This window comes from Aphelocoma coerulescens (assembly GCF_041296385.1).
Source record: "Aphelocoma coerulescens isolate FSJ_1873_10779 chromosome Z unlocalized genomic scaffold, UR_Acoe_1.0 ChrZ, whole genome shotgun sequence".
In the NCBI taxonomy this organism is placed as follows: domain Eukaryota; kingdom Metazoa; phylum Chordata; class Aves; order Passeriformes; family Corvidae; genus Aphelocoma; species Aphelocoma coerulescens.
The window spans coordinates 60,040,070-60,055,316 of record NW_027184085.1 but is presented as its reverse complement, the minus strand read 5'-3'; the positions used below and the strand labels follow the sequence as shown (position 1 = coordinate 60,055,316).

The 15,247-nt window shown below is 41.9% G+C and overlaps 1 protein-coding gene across 6 annotated transcripts in view; it reads right to left on the bottom strand.

Moving 5' to 3' along the window:
• Positions 1 to 15,247, bottom strand: part of SEMA6A (semaphorin 6A) — a 118,303-nt gene that overhangs the window by 16,224 nt on the left and 86,832 nt on the right. For 4 of the 6 annotated variants that reach the window (XM_069000917.1, XM_069000918.1, XM_069000921.1 and 1 more), the window contains one exon: positions 11,220 to 11,384. The exons of the other annotated variants lie outside the window; for them this stretch is intronic. In XM_069000917.1, the coding sequence (XP_068857018.1) occupies positions 11,220 to 11,384 (165 nt within the window). The remainder of the gene's footprint in view (positions 1 to 11,219; positions 11,385 to 15,247) is intronic. 6 annotated transcript variants of the gene reach the window in all.

Below are 15,247 nucleotides of genomic sequence, written 5' to 3'. Positions count from 1 at the left end.
GTTGCCGGTAGAAGAACAACAGTTTAATATCCTGGCTAACATAAAGTTGGTGATGAGTGTGCTGTTAGCCATTTCCAAATGTTTGCTTTATTGTATAGCTGTGCCAGAAATGCTTCTTAATGCTTCCTGAGAAACTACTCTATAAACTGCCCTAAGCCCTTCTAATGCCATTGGAGCTGTTAAAATATGCTTCAGCAGGGACCCTGACTTACTTTGCTCTGCTGGAGCAGGGAGAGCTGTTAGACTATCAGCTGGTGGTTTAAGAACACCAATGCTCAGTGTACACAGAGTTGTTTGTGTATTTAGTTGCCTAACTGTGACAAGTCTCTTCTGGGCATGAGGGACTGAGATTTAAAAAAAAAACTTACAGCTTTGCCAACAAAACTCCTTTTTTGCTCACAGGGATGTTAGGATGCACATTCTTGATACAATGGTAAATTTGCACTATCTGCTTCAAAACTTTTCAATAGAGTGCCCTTAAGACACTTTTTTGGCAACATGAGAATAACAACATATCTTTTCCCTATCCTCTCTCTCAGCTACTGGCACAATCTTAGAGTACATGATTAAAGTCTAGGAAAAGCAATAGCAATGGTAACTGGATAGCGGAGACTACAGTGCCTCACTAAATGACTATTAAAGAGTTTGAAGGAACACCTGCCTAAATACCTGACTAAATGAAGGAAATTCAGAGGAACAGCTGCTTTCCAGACAAAATGACATTTGTTATCTGTACTTAATGTTCAATAAAACTGAGATTGCAAAACCTAAATTATGCCCTCTCCAGGTTTTTCATTTTTTAATTAACTACATGCTGTTGATCAGTAAGCACCAGCCCATGCTGACACAAAGAATTAAGCGTGCCTTTTTTACAGTCAAAGAAAACTAATAAAAATGGAAAAGTTATTTGGGATGCTTCCTACATAATTAAAGAGATGTTGATAACCATTAACTAGAAGTTAATGTGTATGAGAAAAATGTAGGTGGTGTTTCTTACAGGGCAGGTAATTAAACAGTTGACAGTTTACAGACCATATTAAAAGTGCTCTGAACCAGGACTGTGAATGTTTAGGTCACTGTAAAATTACAACATTACATCTGAACTATTAATTAATACACTTTTTGAAACTAGGCACATCCTATATGAGAAAAATGAATTATTCAAGTATCTCGAACAGCATATTGACATTTTAATTGTACACTGGCATTAACAACACTAAAAGGTGCCTTAAATGTCTTTCAGCTACTAGGTTTTCTGCTATTAAATCCCTTTGAATGCAAAGCAGTTTCAGAGATGTCTTGTTTAAAGGGCTAGATTGCCCTCCCATTTCAGCATCTTTATATGGCACAACATCTCCTTATAATCAATATAAACATCACAAAAACGAAATTGCGCGTTACTCAACATCCTGTCCACCAACTATGCTTTGCTATTTCTAGATAGAGTAGTGGCTCTGTGGAGCAAGCACACCCTACAGCGAGTTCCCAGCTCTTGATAAATATGTCAGTGCTACAAAGGTCACACAGGAGCACGAGGCAGTCTGTGTTCCTCCACAGAGTTATCCTCTCGGGGTGACAGTGGATGAATGCAGCTGGGGATCTGGTCCCTCACACAATAGCTCTAGTGCCCTGAAACCTGAGCAGCTGCCTTGACAAATTAGGCGTGGCCTCTTTTATTGAAAAAGCACATCAGGGTCCTGGGGCAATGACAGTTTTTCCCTCTTTTAGTAAGACAAGCTTGTACTGCTCATTGCAGCCTGGAAACGGATAGCCTGACTTGAAATCTATGCAGGTGGACAATCACAGGTCAAGGATACCTGCTGTTTCCAGAAGCCACACTTGACATTTGATGATATCTATTTTAAAATTCACCATTCTTTTATTTGTAGGATCTACTAATTTGGGAGCAGAGAAGCTGTTTTCATAACCAGGGGTTGCATATCAACACAACCTCTTCTGTTACCAGTGATGTAATTTTTTTTTTGGCTACTAAACAGCAAATAGCTCTCGGTTCTAATCTTGCCACTCAACATTTCCAGTTCTGCTAGTTAAATCTGAAATCTGTACTGTTAATGAAATGTAGAAACGTTTTGAGTTCTGAAAATGTTAAGTGAGTGCACCAGTGCTGAAGTATAGGCATTTCTTTAAGTGTGGCACAGGCAGTTGGTGTGTGCTGGAATATACCCCACTATTATTTTGATTTCCTCATCCTTGCCTGTCTTTTGCAGTTAAATTTGTTCCTTTCCTTACACTTTCAGATGGCTGCTACAGAAAATCTGTGATGAAATGAGCTGTAGCTTTCTTTATATAAGGTTTGAAATGAAGACTTAGTCACAAAGAAGGCACACTGAATCACTGCCCCATACTCTATTATAACCCCATGTTTGACTAAAATTGGCTTAAGGATGTGGCCCTGCTCAGGGACTTAGCTCCTGACATCTTTTCTGAACGCCTTGTCTCTGCTCTGTCTCTTAACTCTTGTTCTCAGGGAAACTTAGAAAAACATCATAAAAACAAGTCTGAAGAAAGTCTGTTGTCAGAAACATCCTTCCAGCATTCTTCTTTAATGAATTTTATATACAATTTCCATTTTATTAATTAGCATCTACTTTTCTACTGTCACTGTTTGAACTTGAGGATGTTATCTGAGATGATTAGCTGTCTTTAGTTAGCCCTGGGAGCAGACAGCTTATACATGCAAGACAGAACAGAAGAAGGATCAGTGTCACTTCTCTGGACAAGCCTCGTGTGTTCCCTTATTCCTGACTGCACAGCCCTCCCGGTGCATGTCACAGGATACCAGCGATTCCAGTGTGGTGAGATCATCAATCTTCTGGCATGTTTGTGAGTTATTAGTCTGGTCTAGTGACTTAGCTATCTGGCCACTAAAAACTATGCTGGGAAATTTGGTCCCATGTAACTACTAACAATGGCTTTCTGGTGTTTATCTGATACAGCGCTGAAACAGTGCTCCACAGTAGGTATGCTGGGAGTAGTTTATGAGACATTCAGTTCCTGGACAAGTTGCTCATTAGAGGCATTTTAGGCAAATATAGGGCTGGTTGTTTGTTCTAAAAAAAATATTTTTTAAAAAATTTCAACCAAGCAACCAGTATATAAATAAGGCCTCCCTCTGGAAACAGAGGTGTTTACAATAAACTGATGCTAATTTACTTAAGAACATTTCAGAAAAAAACCTATAGATTTTTGTTTAGCACAGACTCATCCAACCAACCTCTGTTTTCATCCTAATGGGAAAAGTCGGTACGTTTTAATCTAGATGTGGCTCTATACAAGTTTAAATGGACTACATCATCTTGTCTACGTAAAATCACTTTGTGAACCACTACAGCTCTGAGTAACCGCACCTCTCACTCCAAATCTCAGCCACATGCTACAGAATCATAGACAAAATCAGAGCAAATTCTCTACTCCCTTTCTCACAACATTCTTTTACTAGACTATGGGCAGAAGACTTAAAAGTATGGTAAATGAAGGATCTGGTCTGATTCAATCTTAATTGTTTCCTCAGTGCTTGAAACTTAGTGATCTGCAAAGTACTTGTAATTGTTTTATGTTTGTGCATACAATGGTTTGAGATATGGGAATGAATAGCAGTGTTTGCATAGTTTCCCCCAGAAGCACATGCTCTGGGTGAATACATCTCTTCCCAATCCCATCCTTCTCCCACGAGCCTTACATTTGTTTCAGGATCAATCAGTTCCTTCTGACTGTGTCAGGATGATGATACTGATGAAATACAGAGTATTTGCTTCACCTTGACACCTTGAAAGTCCAAGCCCTTCCACTCAGACCTGCAAATACTGACTCAAAACCTAAGTTTTGACATATTTTGTGCCACTTTAATTCCTCATCTGATTTATTACATAATGCCAACGAGATAATAACATTCCTCTGTTTTCTCTGACATAGAAACTGCTTTGAATCTTTTAGATCCTGGTACATATTAGCATATAACAATTTTTTTTGTAAAAATATACTCTGCAAATGTACTTCTTGGTGCAAAACTCGGCTCTCCTGTGATGAATATTAATTGTTTAACTTATGCAAAAAAAGAAGAAGAAATTTATGCAAAAAAACAAGTCTGAAGCTTTGTTTTGCCACAGATTTTTTTCCCCACTCATTTCATGTCTACTTGTAAAGTATCTTGTTATATCAGCACTTTACATTCTTTATCATAACTGTACCTGAAGTTTCTTATAATTTTGTCTCACTGCAGCAGAATCTGCCTGAACATTTGCAGACTCTCCAGAGACAAGCATTGTCAGCACTTGGCAAATCTTTCAAGTAGTGATAATCACAGTAAAATTTAGTAACACTGCCACTTGTGTACAATATGAAATATCTTCTGGAAGCAGGTTTTAAAAGGAACAGCTCTTGGGCTCCCCAAGAGCACAGCCCTCTCCAAATAGAGGAGTTGACTATTGCTAATGATTTACCAGAGGAAGAGCTGCAGTTATTAATAATAATAATACAGATTATATATTCTATAAAATAATAGGTGCTACCAGATACTGTCTCTAAAGCAGCACTCCTGATATCCAAATAAACTAGCAACTCTTAACTCTGTAAACTGTGATCATCACGTCCCAATTCTAATCAGTTTTTTACGTTTGTTACATGGATATCAACAAAAGCCTTGTTAAGGAAAGGAGATACCACCTCACAATCTTTCCCTAATGAGTGCTGAGACAAGTAAGAATACAAGCATTAAAGACTGCTAACCACTACAGTTTTGTCATTCAGTGCCCAGCTCAGCCACTTCCACCTGAATGCTGTGAAGAAGGAGCTGTAGCAGAGCCACAAAATCATAACCTAATTTTCAACCAATATATCAAAACTGTGATTAAAAGGCAGGTTCCAGGCAATTAGGGAATAAATGAGAAAACCGAGCTGTTGGCTACATTTGCACTAATGAACCCTGTACTAGAGAAGCATGAGGCATTTCTGAATGGAGGCAGGAAGGACAGAAGGCAGCAGAGAAGGGCAGCAGGGTAGTGAGAGACAGGGCTAGCTACTCTTGAAGAAAATCACTTTGTTTTCTTCACGGGGGCCTGTCGAACAGCCATACATCTCTACTCCCCCCTTTGTTAGTAGGACGACTACAGAGGGACGCAGCACTACGGCACTACGGGGGTGTAGAGGGTAAAGCCTTGGAATGCTCCACAGCAGGAGCTTCATGACTCCGACTGCGGAGGGAGGAAGACCAAGTACAATGGCAGCAGGGGGGAAGGTTAGACAGCAAGGTTAGGGAAACTGTTTCAACAAAGGTGAGAAACACACAATTAAATTAACACTAAAACACAGCCAGAAAGAAAACAAAACATAAACATACTCTAGAACATGTGCTGTTCTTTTGGCTTTTTTTTGGTTTGGTTTGATTTAGTTTTCTGGGGAGATGGGAGGAGAATAGGAAAGAGGGTTGTAACTTGCCCAATCAGAGCTTTTTTTTTTTTGCCTGCAATAGAAAGAGCAGATTCCTTAATGGCCAAAATGAAAATGCCAGTGGGATGGCAATGCACAATTCCCACTCTATGGGTTGCACTACACATTTTCATCTTGGCAAGAAATGTGATGTAGCTCAGAAACAACAGTCCCAGAGTATATTTAGCTACTAAAGCTGTGGCACACAAATGTCACATTCCCATGAGTCAACCCTTTTAAAGAACCCCGTCTTCACGCCCCCACAGATATTCCCCAAGATGCCTGCACTGAATTAAAAGTGAAGCATATGGATGGATGTGACATCATCAAAGCAACCGTGCTACAGTAAAGAAAACAGCAAGTGGATTCTATACAATTAGTATAATCAGTAAGGAGCCATTTGTGAGCACAGAAAAAGAAAGAAAACACTGCTCAAAGGAATAGACACAACCAATGAAGAAAAACACAAAGCACCTTGCAAAACAAGGAGAAAATATTAAAAAAAATATTTTTTTTGTGAATGTGTGAAAGCAAAAGAAATCACAGCAAAAGTGGAAACAAAATCTTGATAAAAGGATTGTAAGTGTAACATTTCTTGATTAAACTTTGTGTAAGAACTCTTTGCTTTGCCCTTTTGAAACAACAAACCAACAGAATTTTGGAGCTAACTGGCTCTGACTGGGCAAGGCAAGGAGTAACAGCACACTAGGAGATGGTAATGGTAAACAACCATGCGGTCACCTCTGCCACCATTGTTTTGATGTGTGTAGACTGCTTCCAGCTTTGTCAATATTCATAATTAGGCACCAAAGAATGCATGATATTTAAATGACCCTGTCAAGTGCTTATAAGGCTCTTTGGTAACCATCACTCCCTGGGGAGGGAAGTATTGAATGTAAGCCACTTCATCAGCCAGTGAATTGAAGCAAAAAATTATTAGAATCCAACAGCCATAAATTTATTAATATTTTCACTGCATGCTTTTCTGAAAGCTGCTAGTGGCATACAAGATGCTTTTAAGAGCTAGCTTTCCATCTATTAAGCATTGCTTTTCAGAAGACTTGTAAAGCAGGGACTCACACATAACAAATAGAGCGCCATTAAAATGCATACATATCTCTGCATTCCTCTGGGTACATAAAGGGGCAGATCTTCCACTTTTGGTGGTTTCTGACACCACTCTCCTGTCTAGAGGCAGCAGAGGAGCTGTGTTCAAGGATCCATCCCTCTATCCCTCCCTTCCTTCCTTCCTTCCGTCCGTCCGTCCGCCCACCTCCCCCTTTCAGGGTGGACAAGAGAATGACACCACTTATTTTCAGAAGTGGGAACACTGGATTTTCTAAGAAATGTCCCCTTGAATGAAGTATTTTGTATAACAGGTGTTAGTAACAGACTGGACAGAGAAAGAAAAGATCCTCATATTTTGGCTGTCAGCATTACCATTGACATTGTTGAGAGGAAAGAGGAGTGCTAGGTAAATCACATGCCATCTTTAGGAGGGCATGCAGGTTTGTGTGCCTTCCCTCTGCTATGTAAGTGATACCCAGAAACCACTTTTTCCCAATTGCCTTTCTACAACTGAAGAGCAAGGGATGAGGAATTAAAAAATGAAGATGATATCTCAAACTGAGCTTAAACTGGAATTAGGAGCGTGATGTTTCATCTTTCATGCTGTCAGTCCCTTGCACCTGAAATGATGGTTTTGAGTCTGAGTACTGCAGCCACCTGAATTTCCTCCTCTGCCAAGGCTCAGCAGCCCACAGGTCTGCAGAATGCAAAGAGGCTCCATGCTTAACACACAAGCAAGACTGATCAGGTTCTAGAAATTCACTTTTTTTGGTTTACATTTTGCAGTTATTCTCCCAGAATGTCTACAGGATTAAGCTCTAAGAAAAAAAATTGTTCAAACAGGGGCAGTTTTCCCCTTTTTCTATAGGAAAAGCTAATTAGCTGGGAGGTGGGGGACAAGTTCACATCCTCTGCCTGTGGGAATTTAAATCTTCATATTCAATTTCCTGCCAATAAGCCTAAAAGCCAAGGCTACTAGATTAATATTTTCCATGGTTATCTCAAGAAATTTTACTGTATCTCACGCCTAATTTGACTGACCTCCTCAGCTGGAAAAGTGCTTCAGGCTTTGTCTCTGCTGGGCCAGCCAGGTGACGCCCATTGCCTTTATGGCTAGGAACTGTGAGGGCTCTTTGAGGTCAGTCCTGGGGAGTTCAGTGAGAAACCCTGGATACCCCTGGACTGTGGGAGGCATTGTGTATCTGGGGCTGTCATCAATAACAGGCACTGAGGTCACAGTCTGGGTCCAGACCACCAGCAGCTGTTGTGCAGCTCTGCTGAAGACTGTTCTGTGATGTTAATGTGCTCATCACACCCCTTGCTGAAAGCCTCCACAACTAATGCAGAGAATTCAAGATTCAGTGGGTCAGATGGAGGGGAAGGAATATGATTTAGTAACCTACTAGTTTGGGCAGACAATGGAAAGCATCAGGTCTCGCATGCCAGTAGCTTCTCTAGGAACAGCTGATGCTTTTGTTTAATGAGTTTTTCATATAAAATGCATGAACAATAGAGACTGGAATCCACATTTCAATTAATATTTTAAGTGTTTTATATCAAGTATTCCTAGCAGAAAGAACTGAACTTCTATGTTCCTGCCCCTGGTGAGCGCCCTAACCACTCAGCAAGTGAATTTTGTTCATACTCATCTTCCTTCTGACACACTGAGTACTTAATTAGTCCACACAGAGCAAAACATCTTCAACAGAACAGAGATTGAAAGAAGAGATCTAAGAACACCCTGGAGAAGAATAACAAGGATTCAGATCTCTCTAGGCAGTGGAGCTATTTGAACCTAATTCCCCTGTTTGAAAGGGACCATTTTAAAGTCTCTGAGATACAGATTAAAAGGAGCTGGAAGAATGATGAGGGTCAAGATACAATGATGGGCACTACCATCTTTACATAGGAGAAAAGGTTCCTCTTCTCTATGTTCAAGTGGCAAATGTTGGCAATTCTCTGCCTAATTCCCTGTATGTCTGGCAAAGGGCAAGTGGAGGCCAAAGGACAGGGTTTGTATTAGACGCCTGTGCTTCAGCACTGGTCTGAGCACTGTGAAATGACACCTAAATCCCAACCTTTTGGTGTGTGAAAAACAAAACATAGAATCTCTCCACACGAGCAGTCATTTATGCAAGATTTAATGTACACTAATGATTCTAAAAGGTATTTTATGCTCAGGTCTCACTGAAGACAGTGTGACTGAGGCCCAGTGACTAGGGCTACTACCAGTTCTTCAGTGGTTAAACTAGAGTAGGCTGTCATTACCTATATTGGTATACGGGACCTGATGGTCACCAGCCCAAGTGAAATGATAGGTGATGTCAAAGTGGCAGCAGTCTGGGCTGCAGTGATCATGCACTGGTGGATTTCACAGTCCTCAGGCACATGGGTCAGGCAGAGAGTAAAGCCAGGACCCCGCATTTTAGAAAAGCAAACTTTCAGCTCTCTCAGGGAGGTCAGTAGGGCCCCCTGGGAAACTGCCCTCAAGGACAAGGGAGCAGATCTTTAAGGATATCTCCCAAGAGGGAAGAGCGAAACCCAGGTGAAAGACATCGGAGAAGGAAGACAAGAGATTGGATGGCTGTATTGGGACCTGCTAGCTGAACTAAGGGGCGAAAAGGAAATGCACAGGTGGTGGAAAAAGGGACAAGTATCATGGGAAGAGTATAGGAACACAGACTGGTTGTGTAAGGATGGGGTCAGGAAGGGAAAAGGAAGGTTGAAGAAGGCATGCTCCACCTGGTGAGCAAGGCTGGCAAACTGCAGTGGATGAGGAGAAGGCTGAGGTACTCAACAACTTTTTTGCTTCAGTCTTCACTTCCAACCTCTCTTCTCACACCTCGCAAGTGTATGGTTCACAAGACAATGCCTGGGGGAACAAAGTCCCTCCCACTGTAAGGGAAAATCAGGTTTGGGACCACTTGAAGAACCTGAACATACCTAAGTCTATGGAACGTGATGAGATGTATCCCAGAGTCCCAGGAATTGGCTGATTTAATTACCAAGCCACTTTTCATGATATTTGAAAAGCGTGGCAGTCAGGTGAAGTCACAGGAAAAAGGGAAACATTGTACCCATCTTAAAAAAAGGTAGGGAACTCCCAACTTGTCAGTCCCATTATCTCTGTGCCTGGGAAGACCATGGAACATACCTTCCTAGAAGCTCTGCTAAGGAACATGGAAGACAGCGAGGTGTTTAAGACAGCCAGCATGGCTGCGCCAAGGGAAAGTGTTGCCTGACCAACCTGGTAGAGAGACTCCATCAGCAGACAAGGAAAGAGTATGTAATTTATCTGGAATTTTGTAAAGCCTTTGACATGGTCCCGCACAACATCCTTCTCTCTAAATTGGAGACAGACGGATTTGATGGGTGGACAATTTAAAGGATAAGGAATTCACTGGACAGCCTTATCTAGAGGGTAGTCGTCAATGGCTTGATATCTGAATGGGGATCAGTGACAAGTGGTATCCTGCAGGGGTCAATTTTGGGACCAGTATCTTCATCAATGACATAGTGGCTTTGAGTGAACCTTCAGCAGATTGCAGATGACATCAAGCTGTGTGCTGTGACTGATGCACCTGAAGGACAGGATGCCATCAAGAGGGACCTGGACAAGATTGAGAAGTAGGCCAATAGGAGCCTCGGGGTTTAACAAGGCCAAGTGTAAAGTACCTGAATCAGGGCAACTCCCAGCCCAGAAAGCCAAATGTATCCTGGGCTGCATTCAAAGCAGCTTTGCCAGCAGGCTGAGGAGGAGGACTCTGCCCCTCTGCTCTGTTCATGTGAGACCCCACCTGGAGTGCTGTGTCCAGCTCTGGGGTCTCCAGCACAGAAAGACATGGGCCATGAAGATGATCAGAGGGCTGGAGCACCCCGGTCCTGTGAAGACAGGCTGAGAGAGCTGGGGTTGTTCAGGCTGAGGAAGAGAAGGCTCTGGGAAGATGTTACAGCAGCCTTCCAGTACCTAAAGGGGGATATATCAAGACCTGGAGAGAGACTTTTTACAAGGGCATGTAGTGATAGGACAAGGGGTAAAGGCTGAAAGGGGGCAGGTTTAAATTAGATATTAGGAAGAAATTCTTTACTCTGAGGGTGGTGAAGCACTGCAACAGTTTGCCCAGAATTGTTGATGTCCCATCCCTGAAAGTGTTCAAGGCCAGGTTGAACGGGGCTTGGAGCAACCTGGTCAAGTGGAAAGTGTCCCTGGTCATGGCAGGGGGATTGGAACAAGATAATTTTAAGGTGCCTTCCAAATCAAAGCTCTTCATGATTCTATGGTGTTGAGAGATGGAAATAATGTGAAATTAACTGAGAACTGCTGTGCTGCCCTGGGAATACAGAGAAAGGCAATATAGAAACTCATCCTTAAGAACAATAGGAAGCCATGGCTCTTGCTTTGTCAGAGAACAGGGCAGATCAAATTTAAAGAGAGCTAAATCTCCTCTGTTTCCCTCATTCCCATACACATGCACAAAAATCTCTATAAAGGCATACACTTCTATTTGTTTTGTGTGGTTTTCTCAGGCAGTGAATTATCTAGGACTGAGTCTAAGATTGGCTGTTTAGTTTCAGACTTTACGATAAGCTTTTAATTATAGCACAGGAGTTTCATTACATGTTACTCTGAGCCAGCTGGAAGCAGTTACACTTTAGTCCTCCTCCCCCTCCCTCCTCACCACAGGATGTCATTTCCAAGGCCTTACCCTTCTTGTCTTGATGATTATGGGATGAAACTGCCACATATGGATCTGTATTTTCAGATGAACCAAGCGGATCCTTCCAATCCAGCATGCGTCCCCTAGCATCATAACCCTGTCGAGCGCGAGAGTCAGAAGTGGTGGTGCTTGGGACTAGGGAACTGGAGTGTCCTGTTTACATTATAAATACAGGTAGGGAAGACAAGTCTCATTAGTCACTTACCATGCTACCTCCCCATGCTCAGGAATGTATGCACTGCTCTGCTTCCGTGACGGGTAAACATCCTGTCTTAGGCTGAGCAATGTTTCAAAAGTCCTTCAAAACATGACTCCAAAGAAAGAGGGGATTTGAACCTTCCAGATCAGGGTGCTAAGAGGTGCTGCCACTGGGCTGGCAGTTCTGTGCTTCTCAACAAATGCATATGAAAGAGGGTAAGTACACTTCATTGAAGTCAAGCATCTTTTGGCTGGATTCAGTACACATGCCTGACTCAAACTGAAGTGTCAGCCCATGCTGTCTGGTACTGGCTCAGTCAAAAAGCAAATAAAAAATCAATTTAAAACAGAACAACGTCTAAAATGGCTGAAACTCAGTGGGAATGCCAGAAGAACTACAAAATGGTGACATCATGAGGCACTCTACCCTCATGCCCCCCAGGGGAATGAAGAACTGCCTAACACCAGTGTGCTCACTCTGCAGCATTCCTCTCCAGGTGGGAAATGTCCCGGGCCAGCTTGCACCATCCCTATTGGTCCTTTCTGAGCTGATGGTACAAAATGGCTCTGAAACAAGCACAAGGCTGAACACCAGTTCTGCTCAGAGTGACAGTGCAGACAATGCCTCACCCCATGGATCTGCCCAAGAACCCATGACTCCAGCAGCAGCTGAGACTGACGTCTCACATGCCTTTTTTCCATTACAAATGCTCTAGACATTTTTACTGCTGTTCTGAACTGATCAGCTTCTCACATATCATATATACCCCAACAAACAGCACATTCATAGAATGTGCCCCACTGAAAATACTGCACAATTTGAAAGGTAGTTTGGCTGAGACAGTGACGTGTTTGTAGACTCAAACATTCTTTGCAGCTAGATCTGAGAAGTACATCAGCACCTAAAATGCTTGAGATGCTTGGGGTCTAACTGTCTCTGAAAGACAGCTCCCACCTGGACTTCCCAGTGACTCAGCTGCTTTGGGGAGAGGGCACCAAACGCCATCCACACGACAGCATTTTGACCTCAAAACCATTCTGAAAGTTTCCTTTCAGCACATGTGCCAAAGTGAGTTATTTTCATCAGGACTCAAGGAATTCTGAGCCTCCTTAATTTGATGTGGAGTAACTATGTCCCCCTACCTACTTTTCTTAAAGAGCCCATTAAAAGAGGGATTTTTGACACATGCTCAAACACAAACTAACAGAACTGGATTATTCACAAACAGAATGGCATATAACTCTTTTTCTTCAGATAATGCCAGACAGACTGACAGCAGCCCTCCTTTCTCCTGTCTCCTTTTGAACAGCCCAGCAAATTAATTTTCCTTCCCTAGATGAATCTCCCTTGGAGAGGAGTCCAATCACCTGGCTACAGGCTGCCCTAGCAGGGACCCTCTCCCTGCTCCTTCCCTTGATCTTGCTTCACTGCTCAGAAAAATAATTTGAGACTCACTAGGGCAGAGACAGATCAACACAAGGAGCTGAAATTTAAAGCGTCACAGAGAAGGCACAGGGTTGGGCAGGTAGAGCCTGTGCTTCTGTAGTTTATTTTAAACAGCTACTGGCTAAGCACAAAGCTTTTGAAAGCTGCATCTCAAAAAGGCTGTTTTAAATGGCTTCTAAAGCCGTGCAGCCCTGGCTCTCAGAAGTGTAGAGAGAGATGATGAACCTAGATCCTCAATTCCACTTCAACAAGCAAAAATCTAAACATTGGCCACCAATCCCCCCAAGCTTTTTGATGCACCTACATGCTTCATTTTATCCAGCCCTTTCACTAGTGGTGTTGAACTACTGATGAGGTCGGCAAAATGCTGCAACTTCTATTAAGATGATGTTACGATTTAAAGAAGTCCTGTTGAATAGTAATGATTTTACATTTAAAAAAAAAAAAAAGCCTGTGCTCCTCTGTAAGTTTTGGAGGAGCCCTTTTGATTTACTGCACCAAATTATATATGGGAGCATTTTGGACTATGTTTTGCATAGGACACGGACACTACATGAACTCCCTTAACTTGTATGCTTAGAAAGAAAAACTGGTTAAATTTACAGTGCTCTCACCATGAAGCCAACCTTCAACTACAGCTAATTGTTAACTGATTTAGCTCTGGATGTCAGTCTGAAGGCTTACACTGAAAAGGGCAGTGGATTATTTTTTACCCTCTCATGGTAGAAAGTGAGGTTTCTCCCAGCCATCTTTCTTTAAAATAGCAAATTAAATTTGTTTTGTAAAGACAGAGCTTTGAATGTTGACCAAATAGAAAAGAAAAGCCAGACATTATCCTCTTTTAAAAGGTTTCCATAAGCCACAGCATGGCTGGGAATATTGGTAACACGCAGATAGACGGCAATGAACTCCAAATGTGTTGCTTGCTCCACAGCAGTCCTCCACCAGGACAGTTTGTGTCCAAAGGGACAGGCAGAGGTCCAGCAACTGAAAACACACTCCCTCTTGGAGCAAGAATATGCTGGATCCTGAAAGCGTTCACTCCAACACTATTTTACGCTTGTTAACTCCTGTGCTCATCCCCAAGAAACAAGACAAATAATAGGGCAGGGAACAGGCTAGAAAACAGAAATTATGGAATTTTCATGTTTTCTTTTCCTAAGGAGTAAACCACAGTGCAAGCATTCATGGGGTTCCAGTCTTCAAGTTAATACCCCATTCAGCAACAATAGTAATGTGTACAGTATTTGGTCAGCTTACAAATAGTGCTGCACTCAGCATAAGAAAGCAATTAGTCATTGCTGATAAAGAGGTAAAAGAGAAGAAAATCTTGCCAAGTAGCAATCATATTTTATGCCTGTGTTTGATATGCATTTATATGCCTATATCTCTTTCCAAACACTTGCACTTTTAAGTGTGCTTAAAGGAGGGATTCCAAGGAAAAGCTGTAAGTATGGTTAAAGAAAAACATTTCATAATACAGTAATCTAGAGGAAGTATATGCCTAAGGGACACATTTTCTGGGGAAAAAAAATAGATTTCTTGAACCATATGTTGCCAATACACAGAGAACTTCCTGGTTAATGGAAGGCTAAGGCTTTGTGAAGATATTAATGTGTACCAGAAGGTCACTAGGTACAGAGGGGTTCCACACAAATGCAAGAAATCAGCCTATTCTCTCTGTTACCAATGTATTAGTCTAATACCCACTGAGAAGGAAGCTTACACAGCTAATTGAGATAAACTTTCTTCCATTTGATTTTGAGGAAGCAGGGCAGGAGCAGATTAAACCTTAATAGCCTGTCCCAGTTGTGTTAGACCTGTATTTTTCAAACACTTACCATAGGCAGTGATCCTGCTCCTGTAAGTAGTATCACAGTGTCCTGTAGGTGCCTGAATAGCCAGTCCCACTGGGTGAATTTCACTTCTGAGCAGAGTGGCACCACAAATGTATGAGCTACTTAAGTTTCTCTCAAAAACAGAGAAAAGACTCAAGTGGCAAGCAACCCAGTCCTGGCCCTCTCACACACAGCCATTATCACGCCTTTACAATGCGCTGTATAGTTTGCAATGTGTAGTGGGCCTTTTTTTCCCATTACACCATTTTTTTCCACTCTGACTTGCAAATAAGCTTTGTTGAAATGTAACGAGGCTTTAGCCCATCTGAGATGTGGCCAGTACCTCTGTGTTAATAATGGTTAATACAAAAACATCTGAAAAACCAATTCTGCCTTTGTTTTAAAACAAAGCTTCTGAGTAACTGTATGCATAGTGCTTTTCAAATGTCTCTGTTTAAAGAAAACATGTAAAAATCAAACAGACACACCCCAAAAAAATCTGGTTTAGGTGCTTTCATTATTTGCAAAAACTT